This window comes from Muntiacus reevesi, chromosome 2, assembly GCF_963930625.1.
Source record: "Muntiacus reevesi chromosome 2, mMunRee1.1, whole genome shotgun sequence".
NCBI classification, from domain to species: Eukaryota; Metazoa; Chordata; class Mammalia; order Artiodactyla; family Cervidae; genus Muntiacus; species Muntiacus reevesi.
In genome coordinates, this window is record NC_089250.1 from 226,610,556 (window position 1) to 226,626,882 (window position 16,327).

A 16,327-nucleotide genomic window follows, 5' to 3' on the forward strand; every position below is an offset into this window, starting at 1 on the left:
GAGTGTCGTCCTTCCGTGGGCCAGGCACGGAGGACTCAATTAACTTTCCTGGCAGTAGCCAAGTATCGCTGTGTTTTGTAACCAAAACAGGAATTTTTTTTTCTATAAAAAGGCTCTATATACCCCATCAGAAAAATAAACTCACCCAAAAAAATCTGTTTATATTTGAATCTTCAACAGGCACTTTTCAACTGCCGTCACTCCTAAATATGGAGTCTTAAAAAATTCACATGTCCTACTCAGCCAGATCTATAAGTGGCACAAAAATACATGTGTCCTGCCGTGGGAGGGAGAGCTCTCAGCACATCCGAGTTACGTGTGGTGTGGCGCTCTGGCAGGGCACGCTGCCACTCAGCATCACCCAGGCCCTTTCCAACCCGCCGCTGCAGTGACATTTACAGAAAATGCACACACATCAAGTAACTCCATGGGTTTCAGATACAAACAGAGCGTTAGGCACTCAGTATGCAAATGCGTCCCCGAGTTATTTTAAAGTTTACACCTTACAAAAGATATGCCATAGTACCATGCTGTTCCTGAGACATTTACTGAGTAGAGGAAAAATTTCTCTCATAACCCCAGAGTTTCAAGGTCACACAGGCTGAGACGACGGCTAACTTGATCTATTGGCCCATCCTCAGAAAAAGAAGGGACCTTCCTGCAAGACTGGTTCTGACGTGGCCGGAAGCCGGACTCAAACCACAGGCAACAGCATCTCCCCCATAACCAAACAGGTACCTTCAGAATCCGGCCCCACTTTTGTAAGCACCACTCAAAAAACAGATTTGGGGGGTTAGTAAGTATTTAATCATGTTGCACAGAATAATTAGCAGCAGTCTCTAGAATCCAGGCAGCCTATCAGAGCTGTGTCCTTCTTTTAACTATTAATGATTAGCAATGAAACCGCCACTTGTGGGGTGTTCATATAATAATAAACTACCACAGAGAAGTCTGTGCTGTGACAGACAGGTGCTCAGTAGCTCAGCAGTGTCCTACTCTTTGCAACCCCATGGGCTCTACCCTGCCAGGCAGTCTGTCCATGGAATGTTTCAGGCAAGAATACTGGATCAGGTTGCCATTTTTTTCCTCCAGGAAAGACATGAGACGGGACAGGTGGGTAAATGCTGACTCCTGTCTTTGCACGTCCACGGAACACAGCCCACTCTCCTCCCCTACTTTCTGGAGGAAATGCAGCTGAGGACAGGGAGAGAGGCTGTATATGTTATGAAAGTAAAAACAGGATTAGTAGACAGAATCTTAAAATCAGGTCAGTTGTGCAGGCAACTACCACCGAAGGCAGAGACTGAAGGGACTCTCAAAACATCTGGTAAAGCTGGTCACGCTTGTCCAACATAAATCAGGAGGCCGTGCTGACATTTAAGCTCTGGTCTCCTTGACGTTAGTAACACCAGGACTTTTCCTCTTGTTTTCAAACTGTCATGATGTCTATTAAATGCTACTAGAATGGAGAGCATGCATAAAGGAAGACAGCAAAGTCTCCAAAGGGGCTACTCATAAATGTGCTACAGAAACATGAGTAGGGCAAACATTAAGGACAAAGCGGACATCTGGGAATCACCCTGCTTCCCAGGAGAAAAGCCCGCTTAAAAGACAAGAAAGGACTTCCCTGGTGGTCCAGTGATTAAGACTACACACTCCCAATGCAGGGACATGGGTTTGAACATTGGTCAGGGAACCAAGATCCCACACTGCATGGCCTGGCCAAAACAACAATGGAAAGAACTATGACCCTCAAATGCTTCTCAGGACCATCCGACTTAAGCCCACTCCCCGTCCCTATTCGCCATACATGCTCTGGGGGACCAGCAGCACTGTGGTAAGGCCAAGGCTGTGGTTATCCCCAACGCGGACATCAAGACATTGAAGGAATTCAACAGGAATAAGAAGCCGGCCAAGAAGAACGATGTGGTTTTGGCTTCAGAGTCTGATTAAGCAGACCCCACAAATGTGGGGCCCAGGCCCGAAGAAGGCTGGCAGGTTCCCTTCCTTGCGGACACAATGAGAACACGGAGGCCAAAGTGGATGAACTGAAGTCCAGGATCAAGTTCCAGATGGAGACGGTGCTGGGTCTGGCAGTGGCTGCTGGCCCTGTGGAGATGACAGAGGAGGAGCTCGGGCACAATATCCACTTAGCTAGCAACTTCCTGGTATCACTGCTTAAGAAAAACTGGCAAAAATGTCCAGGTTTCATACATTAAGAGCACCGTGGATCAGCCCCCACGCCAGTACTAAGGCACGGCTTCATAAACCCTAATTCACAAGCTGAGAAAGGTTCCACAGACCCCAGTGCTGATATAAGCCCGCCTCTGTGGCCTTCACTGTTGGGTAACCTTTTCTCACTCTCTCTTTCCCTCAAACTGCTGGGCTTCGTCAATTAGGCCCTCATGTCCCTGCCAAACAAGAGGGGAGATGCTTTCATTTTGCAGTAAGCAGTAAGTTACAGAAGCCATATCCACACTCTTTTTCAACGTGAAGGATCTAAGAGGTATTTTATGTGAGTTTTCTTACAGGGTAGCAGACGTTTTCCACATTAGTGAACAGTGCCTAAGATAAGCATGAGACCCACTGATAGGCGAGGCCTTCAGCTGAGATCCAGGGCCGTCTGGATCAGGGTCACTGAGGAGTGCAGAGGGATTGCTGTCAAATGCAGATTCCTGAGCCCCATTTTAAAGCAGGTCTGGATCAGACAACATCTGGAGGGAGGAGGGCAAGAACATGCATCTTCAGAGCTCCCCAGGCATCGCAGTCCAAGAATCACCAACAAAGGTGTCCGCTCGGCTCTGAGCCCTCCTCACAGGCTGACAAGTCCCCCAGCCACTCCACCACCAACTTGTGCTATCGAGCCTCCTGAGTCCTATAAGACATCCCTTCTTAGTGCAGACGAGGCAGCCACCCCGCGGTAGGGCGTGCTGCACTGTGAAGCGAGGATGGAGCCTGAGAACAAGTAGAAACACCCCAGACAAGACCCCTGGGCGCTGCTCAGAGCTGTGCCCACAGTGCCACAGGAGAAGGCTCTAGGAACACATGCCCTCTGACTGGAAAGTCTACTTCTGGGCCAGTTTAAAGGTTACTGAATGATAAAAAATAAACCTAAGACTCCTAAGAGCAGGTATGTGAAACGTTCCTGGGGTGCCGCGTGGGAGGGAGACACTGAGGATTAGAAAGGTGTTAATTCTCCCTAGGTGCAATCTAAAAACTGCAATCCAATCGAAATCCCATTAGAATGGTTAAGGACAGAACCTGAAAAATTGATCCTAAAGCTCTTATGAAAACAATGAGTGCACGACAAAGAAATATTTTAAGTAAATGAGAAAAACCTTCTGGCTATAAAACCATATAGCAATTAAAATGGAGCAATACTAGAACAGGTACAAATAGAAGATCTAGGAGTCAAAAGAACACCTGGAAACATCCAGACCCTTCTGGACTGTGTGTGTACAAATGCATCGTGTGTGCATGTGTGTGTGCACACGCACTCGTGTGTGTGTGTGTATGTGTGCACACACGGGCCTGCACCTCTCTCTGGCCCACTCTGCAGGCACTTGTGTGTCCACACACTCAGGCATGTGTTGCTCTGCATCTTAGTTTTTCGTGCATATTATTTCCATACATGCTTTTCTGTATGAAATCAAAGGCAGTTATTTCTTTAGGGTCTGTTCCTAAAGGTGAATGGGGTCGATGGCAGGCACGCAACAGGAAGCTGCCAATGTTCTGGCCAGCATGACCTTGCTCACCCCGCCCTCCCCACTGGACAGCCCCAACCTGCTCTGGGAGCCCGCGAGGCTGCTGTCTCACATCCAGAAGCTTGCTGCTGACCGCTCAACAGAAAGTCTATTCTAGACACGAGCTCACTCTCTGGCTGTACAGCTGCCATGACTCCCCAATATCCTGGTGGCGTCATCCCCGCTAGAGAAGGCTTCCTACTTGCCATGCTCAGGAGTCCCTCTCCTGTGGCTTCTGGGGTGTGGCTCACTGAGGACCCCTCCCTGAGACACCTGCCCCCGACCCGTGGTGTCCGCAGACCTTGTAACAGCAAGAGAAGCGGCCACACGAGGCACGCTGTGTGCAATCTTACGGACCATGCTGGGCTGGGCAGCGCAGGGGCTGCAGCCCAGTGCCATAACAAGGGGAGCGGAGGCAAACAGAGGAAGAGGCAAAGCCGGGGACACAGCCTCCATCCCCTGACTTACACCCCGCAGGGACCAGGGCTCTGGTCAGTCGCACAGCTGCACCCTGCCACTGAGCTCTTCCTAGGGCTCCGTACAGCTCCGCTCCTCTGCTCATCTCCTCACTGAGAACCAGAGACCACGGCCCAGAAGGCAGGCTTGGAATAAAAGTCCATCAGACAAAAAAAGATAAGAAATAAAGCACCCAACACTTCCCCTGCCACACCACTTTACCCAGGCTGGAACAGAGAGGCCTAGTTGTCTCTGCACCTCTGTATTAGCATGGAGCAGGCTCCACAACGTTCCTTAAAGAATTCTTCGCCTTCAGTCACAGTCAACAATGAAATAATGACCTGCTCAGCAGGAACAACTTCTGACTCAGGACAGAGGCTTTGAATGCTTCGCAAGCGTTACTGAGCTAACAGCAGCAGAACGCAGCTTGAGTGGGGCACTCATCTGGAGTCCGTGGCAAAGGGCAGTGACTGTATATCCCCAGTGCCTCCCTGCTTCCTTGGAACTAACACCTGTCACAGACCTGGAAAGTCTGAAGGCCACGAGACAGCATGTGTCACACACAGCCTGGCAGGTCACTGAGGGACACCCCACCACGTGCCACCACCATCACCATCAGGCCTGCACAAATGTGCTTTCCCGGAGCCACTTGTCGTGAACTCCAAATGCTGGCAGGGGACAGGAGTGGTCCCAGGGGTTGGACTCGTCACCCAGCACCTCACCTGACTTGCTCCCAGGTCTTGGTGGCCAAATGCAGCACCCAGAGGTCCTTGTAGTGGTAAAACTGCTCTCCATCAGGAGAGGCAAACTCCCCACCGAAGATCCACAGCTGCCCACCACCCTGGGGCACCACCACGGCCTGTTGAGAGAACGATGATGGGTCAGGGCACAGCCAGACAGCTTTCGGTCCAACTGGAGACCTGCCCCCAGTCACTCAGTTCCAAGCCCACACCCCAGCCTCAAAGGCCTGCCCCTCTGGTTCTGCCTAAGGCCCAGGACTCACAGGTTACACGGGACCATGCAGGACTGCCTGGGCCGACAGAGCCACAAAGTCATTGGAGGCCAGTGGCCAATGGAGCCCCTCCCTGGAGAACTCCTCCCTGGAGTGCCCCCCACCCAGGGAGGGCACAGCTGTGGAGATAGTCTCAACTTGGCTTTTATGTGAATCGCGTGAGGGAACAGACTTCACAGAAATCACTTCTTCTGCCAGTACCCCAAAAATGTGGGGGTGCTGCCTAGTCAATGAATGCCTGCAGGGGGCAGACTGGGGGCCAGCGTGCCCCGGTGTCACAAGTCCCAGGGCTCTGGCAGCAAAGCAGGCCACAGGGCACATCTTCACACCAAGTGGCCAAGTAGTTCCTGGCCGGGGGCTCAGAAGCAGTGCCCACGGCAGGAAGCACAATGTGGCTGGGGCAGGAGAAGTGGGTTGGGGCAGCTGGATGCCAGGCGCTCCCAAGCATTCTGGGTGAATGCCTCCTGCCCCCGCAAACCTCCACGGACAAGCACACGCCAGGCGGTCAGACAGTGGTTCCCAGGATGCCCAACCCTAGGCACCCTCGGAGCACCCCAGGCTTCCACTGCAGCACAGCCTGTCACTTAACTAAGCTTAAGGCCGCAGAACTGCGGCTCCATCACCTTGCTGCCCCTACCCTGGACTAACTGGAGGGTCCTGATGACACACGCAGGGTGATGTGGCCCCCCCACCCCATTTCCACTCAGTTCTGTGCATCCTCTCAGCACTGACCTATCAGAAGACAAATCAGTTTCCTGTGACTCTAAAACCCCAGTGATTGTAAGGAACTATTTCAAATATTTAAACAAGACATGAAAATTAGCTTAGGCCCAAACTTAACACATTTTTCTGAGTTTAATGAAGTTTGGGTGGTCTATTCATGCTATGCAATACAATGTGGTTTTGAAATATCTTATTATAGAAGCTATTTAATGCCTGAGATAGTATTACAAATAATGCATCAACTGGAAAGAACAGTACAAAGAAAATATACACACACACATATGTAGATGCACACACACGTGTGTGTGTGCTCAGTTGTGTCCAACTCTTTGCAACCCCTCTCTGCATCGACTGCAGCCTGCCAGGCTCCTCTGTCCATGGGATTCTCCAGGCAAGAATACAGGAGTGGATTGCCATCTCCTCCTCCATGGGATCTTCCCGATGAGGGATCAAACCCATATCTCTTGTGTCTCCTGCACTGCAGGTAGATTTTTTTTTACCACTGAGCCCCCGGCCATCTTTGGAGTGATTAATTTATGTATTTGGAAATAAATCAATAAAAATAAACTCCTTTACATACGTACATTCATGCACACATATACATACACACAGTGGTTTTGAAGTAATGGTTTGGATGGACTGACAGCCAATGTTCCCTGGACCTAACAAAGGTCGAACACTGTCCAGTGACCAAAGCAGGACGGCTCTGCTCCCAGGCTGAGGCAAGGCTTCCCCCACCAGCGTCTACTTTCCTATGTGTCACACAAGGCTGTTCACTTCCCAGGCATTTGGATTTCTGTGTTGTTGTCTTCAATGGAATAAAATCATGTCCAGAAAACCGTAAGGTCACAACTCTCCCTCCAAAGGCCAAAAAAAAAAAAAAAAAAAAGGCACAATGGAGTCCAAAACAACACACAGACTCTGTGACTAGATTCTGATGTCAGCCACATGCATCAGCTTTGTGAAAGTCGTGTCCTAACAACTTGTGAGGCCACCAGGACCAGAGAAAATAGAACCCGGGGGACATAACAAAAAAATGGCAAATCTGTCCTTTTTGTTGCTGCATCTCAGCCCTGGACATGCACCTCGTGTGTATAAGATGTTCAGTTCCCAATGAACAAGCCACCCCTGCTGCTCAGGTGGAATGTGACAAAGCTGTGACTGAGCTGCAAGGAATTGCCTTCTGCAGCTCCCCTGGGCAACTGTGGGCACGACTCCGATCACCCAGGAGTAGGCATTCCGTAAACACTGACTACTTCCTGCTCATGCACACACAAAGGCTGATGAGAAGAGAGGTGACTCTCTTAAACCATAGGGAACCGTCTGTTCTACTGTTTGCAAGAAAGCATTTTGTTTCAAGTGAGTTATTGCTTTGGGAAAAACAAACCACCTCTGAGTAAGAAGAGGTGAACTTCAGCTGCGCCCGAACTCCTCCCCCCCCACCCTTCAATTCTCAACAGTCCTTCCTGCTCAGTCCATCAACAGGAGCATCTGAACATTCTACCCAGGGAGGGTCCCGGGAGGGGAGCACCAGGCAGGACCCGACAAGTGAGGCCCGAGAGGTTGCTGGGCACACCTTCAGTGAGCCTTGTGACCCTTTCCTTCCTCTCACCAGCTATATTAATTTTAGAAAATGGCATTAAATTTTCAAATTACATGCTAAAATAAACTTCACCCCCCAAAAATCCAGGATCTCAGAGAAATGACAAATGATGGGGGCACATATAAGCTTTCTCTTTCTACTCCTTCTGCCCCTGACTGATTTAAAGAGAAGAAAGAACATGGCTTCTGTTATCACATTCATTAAACGAGTCCAAAATGAGGAAATTTTTACAGTTCAAAATATAATGTAGTGGAATTTGAACTATAATGACCTCTAGGTGAAAGACTTTACCCCCAATTTTCTGTTTCCCATAGCTCTGATTTGTTGAAAAACTCAGAGTAAATAGCAAGCCAACCTCACCTACAGGGATAATATTAAGTCCCAGACTCAAAAAGTACTCACAAGATATGCATATGAATCAGAACCTGCTCAAATGACTGAATTAAAATCTCAAAGACTCTTAAGATACTAGTTCTTCAAGGACTAATTGAAACAGATAAGAAAACAAACACCAAAGAAGCCCCTCAGTCTGCATGCCTGGGGCCCAGGAACTGGCCAGGCATCGGGTGGGGTCACTTACAGTACTCCTCCCTGGACCAGTACAGGACTCGGTGCTTAGCCCAGAGGCCTGGGTGAACACATTCTCAGAGCTGGAGTAGGCTCAGGTGAATGGACTCGAACTTATCAAGAGCCATTTACTAATTAAAACCCAGGCTTACTAAGATCTCGTTTCTAAATCAAAAAGCAGTGCATGCCTCTCTTCCAAAATATGAACCAGTCCAAAAGGCTGCAAGCCCTGCTGTGCACGATACGTCATGCAGTTCAGGCAGGCAGTACCCCCGCAGACCCAATTTCAAATCAGGAGGCCACTTCTGAGCACTGAATCAGAAGGAGAACCACAATGTGGAGGGATGTCTCAGTCACGCCCTGGGAGGCTGACACTGGAGAGGGTTCAGTCTTTCAAACTACCTTTTGAGCCCCAACACTGTTTCAAATACTTGGTTATGAGAATGAACAAGAGGACTTCTCTGGTGGTCTCAAAAAGTCCAGTGGGTGGGAGTCCGCCTGCTAATGCAAGGAACATGGGTTCTATTCCTGGTCCGGAAGACTTCACATGACGCAGAGCAACTGAGGCCGTGCGCCACCAACTACTAAGCCCACGTGCCCTAGGGACTATGCTCTGCGATGGGAGAGGCCACCGCAATGAGAATGCACTGCAACTAGAGAGCAGCCCTCGCCTCTTCTCAACTAAAAAAAGCCCACGCAGTAACGAAGACCCAGCACAGCCAAAAAATAGAAAAAACACATTCCAGGCAGAGACAGCAGAGTGAGGAGGCTGCCAGCTCGAAAGTCCGTCACAGAATCCTGCGTCCAGACCCAGCATGAGAAGAGGGGAGGCCGACTGTCACACAGACACGTACCTGGTGAGCACAGCGCCTTGGAGGTGGGTTGGGGATCTCCACTTTGGTCCAGCTGTCCTTCCGGATGTTGTAGACATAGAGTTCGTTATATAGAAAAGTCTGCAGGAAGGAAGAGGAACTTCAATGTTACAAACAATGTTTCCACACAAGCAACGGCAAGCAGAAGGTGGAGCTCAATCACTAGCTCTCCCTGGGCAGTGTGCTTCCTAAGGCCAGTTCCCAGACCTCCAGGATGGTGACACAAAGACCGCCTCTGGATGGCCATGCAGGGAAGCTGAACTCAGGACTTTGGAATTATTTCATCTGTAGCTCTGAAACAGAGGGCTATCTGGTCTGCTCAAAAATCAAAATTACAGTTTTTATGATGTTATCAATTGCTCTACCATATATCAGCACTTTGCCTATTCAAACACCTTTGGAAACTTATCATGAGGAAGAAGAGCAGGGCGCTGGCCCACCTCATGCAGGCAGGAAGAGCTGTGACACTCAAGGGCCCGGAAGGATCCTGGTGGCTTATCAAGGACCACACCCCAGGCCAGTCCTGCTGCGTGGAGGCAGGACACATGAGGGGTGGAGTTAAACGACCAATGGGTATTTGACATCAGCGCCTAAAAGGAGTTTTCCTCTAAATGAGACTCATGAAAATTTGAAGGGAAAGAATAAAATATATACTTTACTTTTTGGCCATTGAAATATTCACCTCCGAAAAGGATTAATTCATCTTTCTCAGGATGAGTGGAGAGGGAGGCATTTAACCTGCAAGAGACACAAGCAACAGCTCAACACAAAAATCAAACCATGTGACGCCCAGACCGAGAGCCTGTCTCCCTCCCTCCATAGGCTGCGCCGCTGGGGACCAGCCTGTCCTGAACTTCTGGGAAAAAGGAACCAGGGCTGAGGACGGAAGCTGAGGCACTGCCCTTAATGGCAGCCTCCCCCTCAGGACACTGACACCCAGGCTAGCCTCCCAGGAGGGCCCAGGGCCTCTCACACAGCATCTGGCTAAAAATCATCAGGTGGGGTGGGGTCTAGGGGCCCCGACTTCTAGAGGCTCCGACTTCTGCGCCACTCTTCCCAGAGCTGTCCTGCTTTCCAGCTCTGTCCTCTACATCATAATCTAACTCTCCTCAGAGGTCCACTATTCAAGCATTTAAACATACATCCCAGACTGCTTCCATCTGGAAAACGCAAACACTTTTCTGCTTACTTTCACACATGAGAACAAGGCAACAGCTCTACGGGAATTGTAAGTGTGCCCTGACATCTCAGCAGGAAGCACTGAAGGGTAAGGCCACTGGGAGGGAGAAATTCTCTGTGCAGAAGCCCCTGGGGCAGTGTTCCTGAGGTGTCCTCTACCACATCAATGCCAAGCGATGAGTCTCGAAGGGAAAGGGAAAACTGTTTTTGTTTTTTTTTTAACTGGGAATTTATTATACACAGAGACATTCTATAGGCTGAGAAACTCTGTAGTCAAACCCTCAAGTCGAAATAGTGCACCCCAGTCTCCAATACAGCCAAGCACCTCGCCCTCATACTACCATTAAGCTACTTCTGAGCAAAGACGTGGGGATATACACACTTAAACTTGGTGATTTTCATGGATTTTTCCCGTAATTCGATGGAGGTAGGAAATGAGAGGGTACTGAGGTGACCCCTGAAAGGTCTGTGTCCCAGTAGATCTCAGCTCGAATACCTGCTCTTTTCCTTCAGGAGGCTGCCCAGTGACCTGGTGATGTAGGCAATGCCAAGGTTTCAAATTATACTGGGACATTACACTGGCTTTTACGGCAATATACTTTAAGGCAAATGTCATCCAAAAAAAAAAATCAACCCATATTCAAAGTGAGTTCCCTCAAGGATGCTGCACAGATAAAGACTTCACGATCTCATGGATTTATCTGCTTCAACAATTCAGGTGAACATGTCCGCCTACCACATGTGACCCTTAGGCTTGACCCAAAGATAACATGACAAATAAAATGAAAATAAAGCCAGACTCCCAGGGGAATTTATGAACTGAAGGACAGGAGGGACCTTTGGGAGCCGAGGAAAAGACCCTGGTGTCCACTCAGGGGTGAGCACACTGCTTCTGACCCTGAAAGGTAACAACTACATGCCAGGTGTGAGGTCGTGGGATTCAGGCCATGCCCTGCACCCCACTGAGGCAGAGGGGACACTCCACCACCTCCCTTCCTGATGTGCTGGACCAAGGCCTCCACTCAGCCCTGAAGGAAATGAAGCAAATCATTTCTCAGCTTAACAAGACAGCCCTGGATGCGCGGGAAGTTAGGCACTTCCCCTTCTCTGAAGGGCATGCATCTCCCCATCAGGGTCACTTGGCCTCCCTGGGCTCCTAGCTCGAGGCGCTCTGTGTCCTGGCCCTGCTCTACCCAGAGCAGGGATAAGAATGACGGAGCCCTGGGTCCTGCATCAAACCAGAGAACTGCTGGCATTCAAGAGCTGAGGAGGCAAGAACGAAGGGATAAGGAGCCAGGGAAAAACCACAGCCTGCTCCCTCCTCCTACTTCCACCTGGTCTGAAATCCTACAAAAGACACTGGAGCCCCTCACATAAACTATGAACCCATCTAAAACGGCTTATAGTTTTATGTTTAATGGTCACGCTTTCCACATGAGAGCATAAAAGCGCTATGAATGAGCACAGTGAAAAGCATCGTGATTATTTAACTTTTGGATCTCTGAGGATCCTTTAAAAACCTCAGACACATGGAGAAGGAAATGGCAACCCACTCCAGTACTCTTGCCTGGGAAATCCCATGGACAGAGGAGCCTAGCGGGCTACAGTCCATGGGGTCGCAAACGGTTGGACATGACTTAGCAACTAAACAACAACAATATGTATGCGTGTATAACTGAGGCACTTTGCTGTATGGCAGAAACTAATACAACATTGTTTAAAAAAAAGGAAAGAAAACCCTCAAACACAGATTGTCACCAGATGGGGTTTCAAACCCACATAACCTCCCTGATGAGCAGCAGTGCCGGGGGACCTCTTCTCCGTGTTTCCGTGTGACAACAGAGCTGAGCTGCCTCCCTCCCACTTGTCAGAGGTAGAAGTGAAAAAAAAAACGCCTTGTCTTGTAGGAGCTGATCTAGTAGGTTCTAATGATGAAAATGCCCCAAGTGGCCAGTTACTTATGAAAACATGGTGCCTGTTTCAAGCAGCTTCCCAATTTCTACCAGAAAACTGTCAGAAGCTACCCTGTAGCTTGCTTACCGTGGGGAAGGTGGCGAGCAGGGTGTCTCCACGACCTGAGTCTTTTTGGCATCGAGAGTCTGGAAGTGGGCTATGAGGGCTTCCAGGTCCTCCTGCAGACAGATAAAGCAATTACACGTGGCCAAATGTCTGGGTCAACTCTCCTCAGACCCCCTGACCTGACCAGAATTAGAACTTGTTCCTTCCATTTAAAAGATGCAAAACCTGATACAGACGCAAACACTTAGAACCTGAGCTTCCGGCACACGGCACGTGCATCATCTCATTCCAAACCCTCACTCCCCACACCCACCAAAGGCCTTCTTCTCAGACAATTTCACACCAACACCTTCAATCACCGCTGGAAACCGAGGCCCGGGCCACCACACCAGCCTGCTTTGTTGTCTGCAGAGCAGGGTCTGAAATTTCTATGTTCATTTATTTAGTTTCCACCTTCTACCAACGTAACAAAATGTAAGTTCCAAGTGACCCAGACATATCCGTCTGCTTACTGACATGTGCCTGCACACTGCGGGGGGCTCCTCATCTACCAGCTGCAACCAACCTATGTAAGAACATCTCCACTGTTACAACCACAGATTTAGAGGTTAAGGTGCCTATTTCTGTACACGGCTGGGCAGTGCTGGAGCTCACACTTCCCACCCCCAGTCTCTGCAATTACACTAGTGTCCCCCAGCCCACAGGGATGCTGACCCATCTGTCAAGGGAAAGTCTCCCACCTGCCCGTCAACACTCATCCCAGCACCTGGTTCATGCTGACACCGGGCATCTGCCCTCCATCGTTCCTCCCCACTTCACCTCACACCAGCTCTCCCCCAGCTTCCACACTCTGCAGGGCCTGAAAGTCGGTGAGGCATCCTTCATGCACCTACAAACACTTCCAGGCCATTCTTCCTCCCTCGCCCACCTCATGTCTCACCCCACCTCCTCACTCTCTAGCTGCCCAGGCTCCCTCTTGGCTCCTTTCAGCAGAACATCACTTGCCCTGGGCTTGAACAGCCACCTGCAACCCCCTTCCCCACTGTACCCCCTTCACCTTCCAGAAGGAGCCGCTGTCTGAAACTGAGGGCTCCTGACTCTCAGGCATCTCTCTCTATACTTTCACTACCCGTTAACGTATCCCTAAGCTCTGTGCATTACTATCTCAGATTTTCCAATTCCAGGTAAATGTCATCACATTGAATATTCCCTTTCAACTAGCTTCTTTGCTTTACCCTGCTGAAAGAATGGACTGATGCCCCGAGTCTGTTCGCTGTCATGGCGGCAGCGCCACATGGCTTCTCCACTCATCCTGCTGCTGCTGAACGTCTGACTCAACTCCAAAACTTTACAGGCAATACTCCCATGGCTGTTGGAGGACATGTCTTTGCGGAGCTGGGGGTAATTTTTCCAAGCTAAACCTTTATGTGTGCAACTGCTATGTTGTATCTGCCACTCTTGTATGTAATTTAAGACCCAACTGACTCTACCAATTTGCACCCTCACAAGAGTCCACAGAATCACCTGTCATCCTGTTACTTCTGTGTAATAGCTGTCTCCAAGTCCCGAGTGCAAAATATGCCCCTTTAGGTACTAAAGACAAGTTACTGAACCACTGGCTCTTTACAGGAAGGGACAGGTGAACAAGGGACTACTGGAACCTTGATGAGCTCAGGGGTCCCAGTCCAGTGTCATTACCTTCCTTAAGGCAGAAGGGAAGATGGAAACAAGGTGGGAGGAAGGTGTGGTTGCGACAAGCAGGCCTGGAGGGAGAGCTGCTGTATCAGTCATGGGGCAAGTGGCACTGACGCACACCGGCCTAGGTCAGCAGGAAGCACTGAACCCCCCGTCACTCGAGAGCAGGAGCAACCATGGTGTCTCTGGTTGGGAGCAGGCCTGGTCGCCCCCTTCGTTAGAAGCACAGGCCCTGTCGTCTTCTAACCAAGACTTTGGGGTTGTTGGGGTCTTCCTGGGACAGAACCACCCCATCCCACCCCACCGCACACCCCTGCCATGTCCTCCGCCTGCCTCTTGTCTAGAGAAAAACTTTAGCCTCCCAGGCCTTCTCAAGTTCCAAAGAGTAAATTTAATCAGAAGAGTGGGAAATTGCAGAAAACAATCAAGCAAGACAAAATAAAAGTAACTTAGCCTTAAAGTCAGGGCTTTTAGTTCTTCTCCAAGAACTACAGATGATACTCTGAGCCATGTCCGTTGAACTGTTATGCAGATACTGAAACCCCTACCAGGTGGAAAAAGTTAATTGCATGCTGCCCACAAGGATGGAGACCCCAGACCAACTGGAATCAGAAGGTTGATAATGTTGACTCCCAATTACTTCACTATCAACCAACCAGAAGAATGTCCACGAGCTGATTTTGTGACAGCTCCCTTCCTCACCCTGTCTTTAAAAACCTTCCCTGAAAGCCTTTGTGGAGTGAGCTGCTGAGGAGGCAAAAGCCCAGGAGATGCAGGTTGCCCAGGCAGGGTGAAGAAATGGGGCTTCAGCAGGACCATGCAGAAGAGGAGGAATCAATCTGTGTGACTGCCAGCTGCGTGCAGATGTCACCAGGTACCTGAGACATGAGTTCTGTGCTGGGCAGAACTCTTAAGTTGTCCCTAAAAACCGCCGGCTTAGTCCCTCCCCCACAGCCACCCAGCTGAAAAATGATGGGAGATGGAGAGAGAAAGAGCCCAACCTCATTATTTGACAGATGACTAAATGGACACATGAATGCCTTAGAAAGAAAAGGGACAAGGGTATGTATTCAAGAGCTCTGGATGTGAGATGTCTGGTCAAATTTCAGCTCCCAGCCACCTCACTGCTGACCTGCGTAACCTGTTAGCTTCTGATTTCCTGACTGTCAGATGGAGACGCCAAAGCTACCTAACTCAACTGGCTGTGAGAAAGCCCAGAGAGCACAAAGCCCGGAGGTAGCAAACACTCATTAACCATTATAAACCATCCCGGGTTAGGGAGTCCCTGAACAACAGTCAATTAGGAACAGAGCGCTCGCCTCTAAGTTTAGCACTGACCCATCTGCACACCCTGCTAAAGATGTGAAAAGACAAAGAGGGTAGAAGAGGAAGGAGGGAGGGAGCGAGAGGAAGGGAGAGACAGAGGGAGACAGGGACAGACACAGAGAAAGACCCCCGGTCACCATCAACCGTTATGGAACTTCCCACAGTCCCACTCACTCCACCGACGCTCACTGCTCCGGGCTGCCCTGAGGCTCACGTGCCCCGCTTAAAGCCAAGGACTGAGGCTTGCAGAGATGCTCCGGCTCAGCCCGGCCGCCGCCAGCGCCCCTCACAGGGGGTCCCGGACACGCATGCGACCCCGGGCCCGCTCACCTCCTCCTTCCGCGAGCGCTTGGACACTTTCTTCTCCATCTTAGCGGCCGTCTTCTCCGCCCCACGGCCCTTCTTCTCTTTCTTGCCCTTTTTGCCCATCGTGCCGTGTCCACGGAGGTTTCTGAACTGCCTGTGAGACTCTAGCGGCGCGCGGCGCGCAGGAAATACGTGTTCGGGGGGGGCGGGGCGGCGCAGAGAGGGCGTCACTTCCGGTTAGCCTCGCTCGTGCCTCCGGGCGGGTGGTGGGGCCTGGGTTTGGGGATGACTGCTTGCGTATTTCTATATGGTCCGCCTATACAAAGGGGCCTGGGGGCCTTGGGGTCTGGGGGGTGCCCGCCTAGAAGCAGCGAGGCCGCGCCCCTTCCCCTCCCCCCTTCAGCTGTACCGGGTACGCGGCGCCTGTCGCTCCGACGCGTTTGTTCAGCAATGCTGAGTCCCTGCACAGTGACCTAGTTGGCTTACTCGGTAGCACGAACCCTTGTGCAAGTTAAATGATTGCTGTGGCTTCCTGCCCTGGAGAGACGGTCATGCACTTAAAAGGTTCTCAGACTCCGAGCGAAGGTGTAAAACGCGCTAGATACTCTTAGGGGCTGAGGATACTGTGCTCAGCAAGAAAAACAGACCTGCTCATCCGCCTTCTAGGTGACTGTCCTCAAGTGTACTGTGTGAGGGGACTTGTTTTCCCCATCATGGCGCAGGGCTAATGACCCCTCTCCAAGAGCAGTCAGTTTCCAAGTCTGGAAAACCAAAACTGCCCACTAGCTTTTGACTAAACGTAGTAAGTGTGAAAAAACACACATAG

The 16,327-nt window shown here is 50.4% G+C and overlaps 1 protein-coding gene and 1 pseudogene across 2 annotated transcripts in view; one reads left to right on the forward strand and one right to left on the reverse strand.

Annotated features, from left to right (window-relative positions):
• The window catches only part of KLHDC4 (kelch domain containing 4), a 31,841-nt gene extending 16,169 nt beyond the window's left edge, over positions 1–15,672 (reverse strand). For both annotated transcript variants that reach the window (XM_065925167.1, XM_065925166.1), the window contains exons 1-5: positions 15,526–15,672; positions 12,196–12,287; positions 9,636–9,714; positions 8,959–9,057; positions 4,922–5,058 (exon numbers count right to left, since the gene is read on the reverse strand). In XM_065925167.1, the coding sequence (XP_065781239.1) occupies positions 4,922–5,058; positions 8,959–9,057; positions 9,636–9,714; positions 12,196–12,287; positions 15,526–15,624 (506 nt within the window). In that variant the 5' untranslated portion in view covers positions 15,625–15,672. The remainder of the gene's footprint in view (positions 1–4,921; positions 5,059–8,958; positions 9,058–9,635; positions 9,715–12,195; positions 12,288–15,525) is intronic.
• Positions 1,028–2,253, forward strand: LOC136158644 (large ribosomal subunit protein uL1 pseudogene; annotated as a pseudogene).
• Positions 15,673–16,327: the final 655 nt, after the last annotated feature.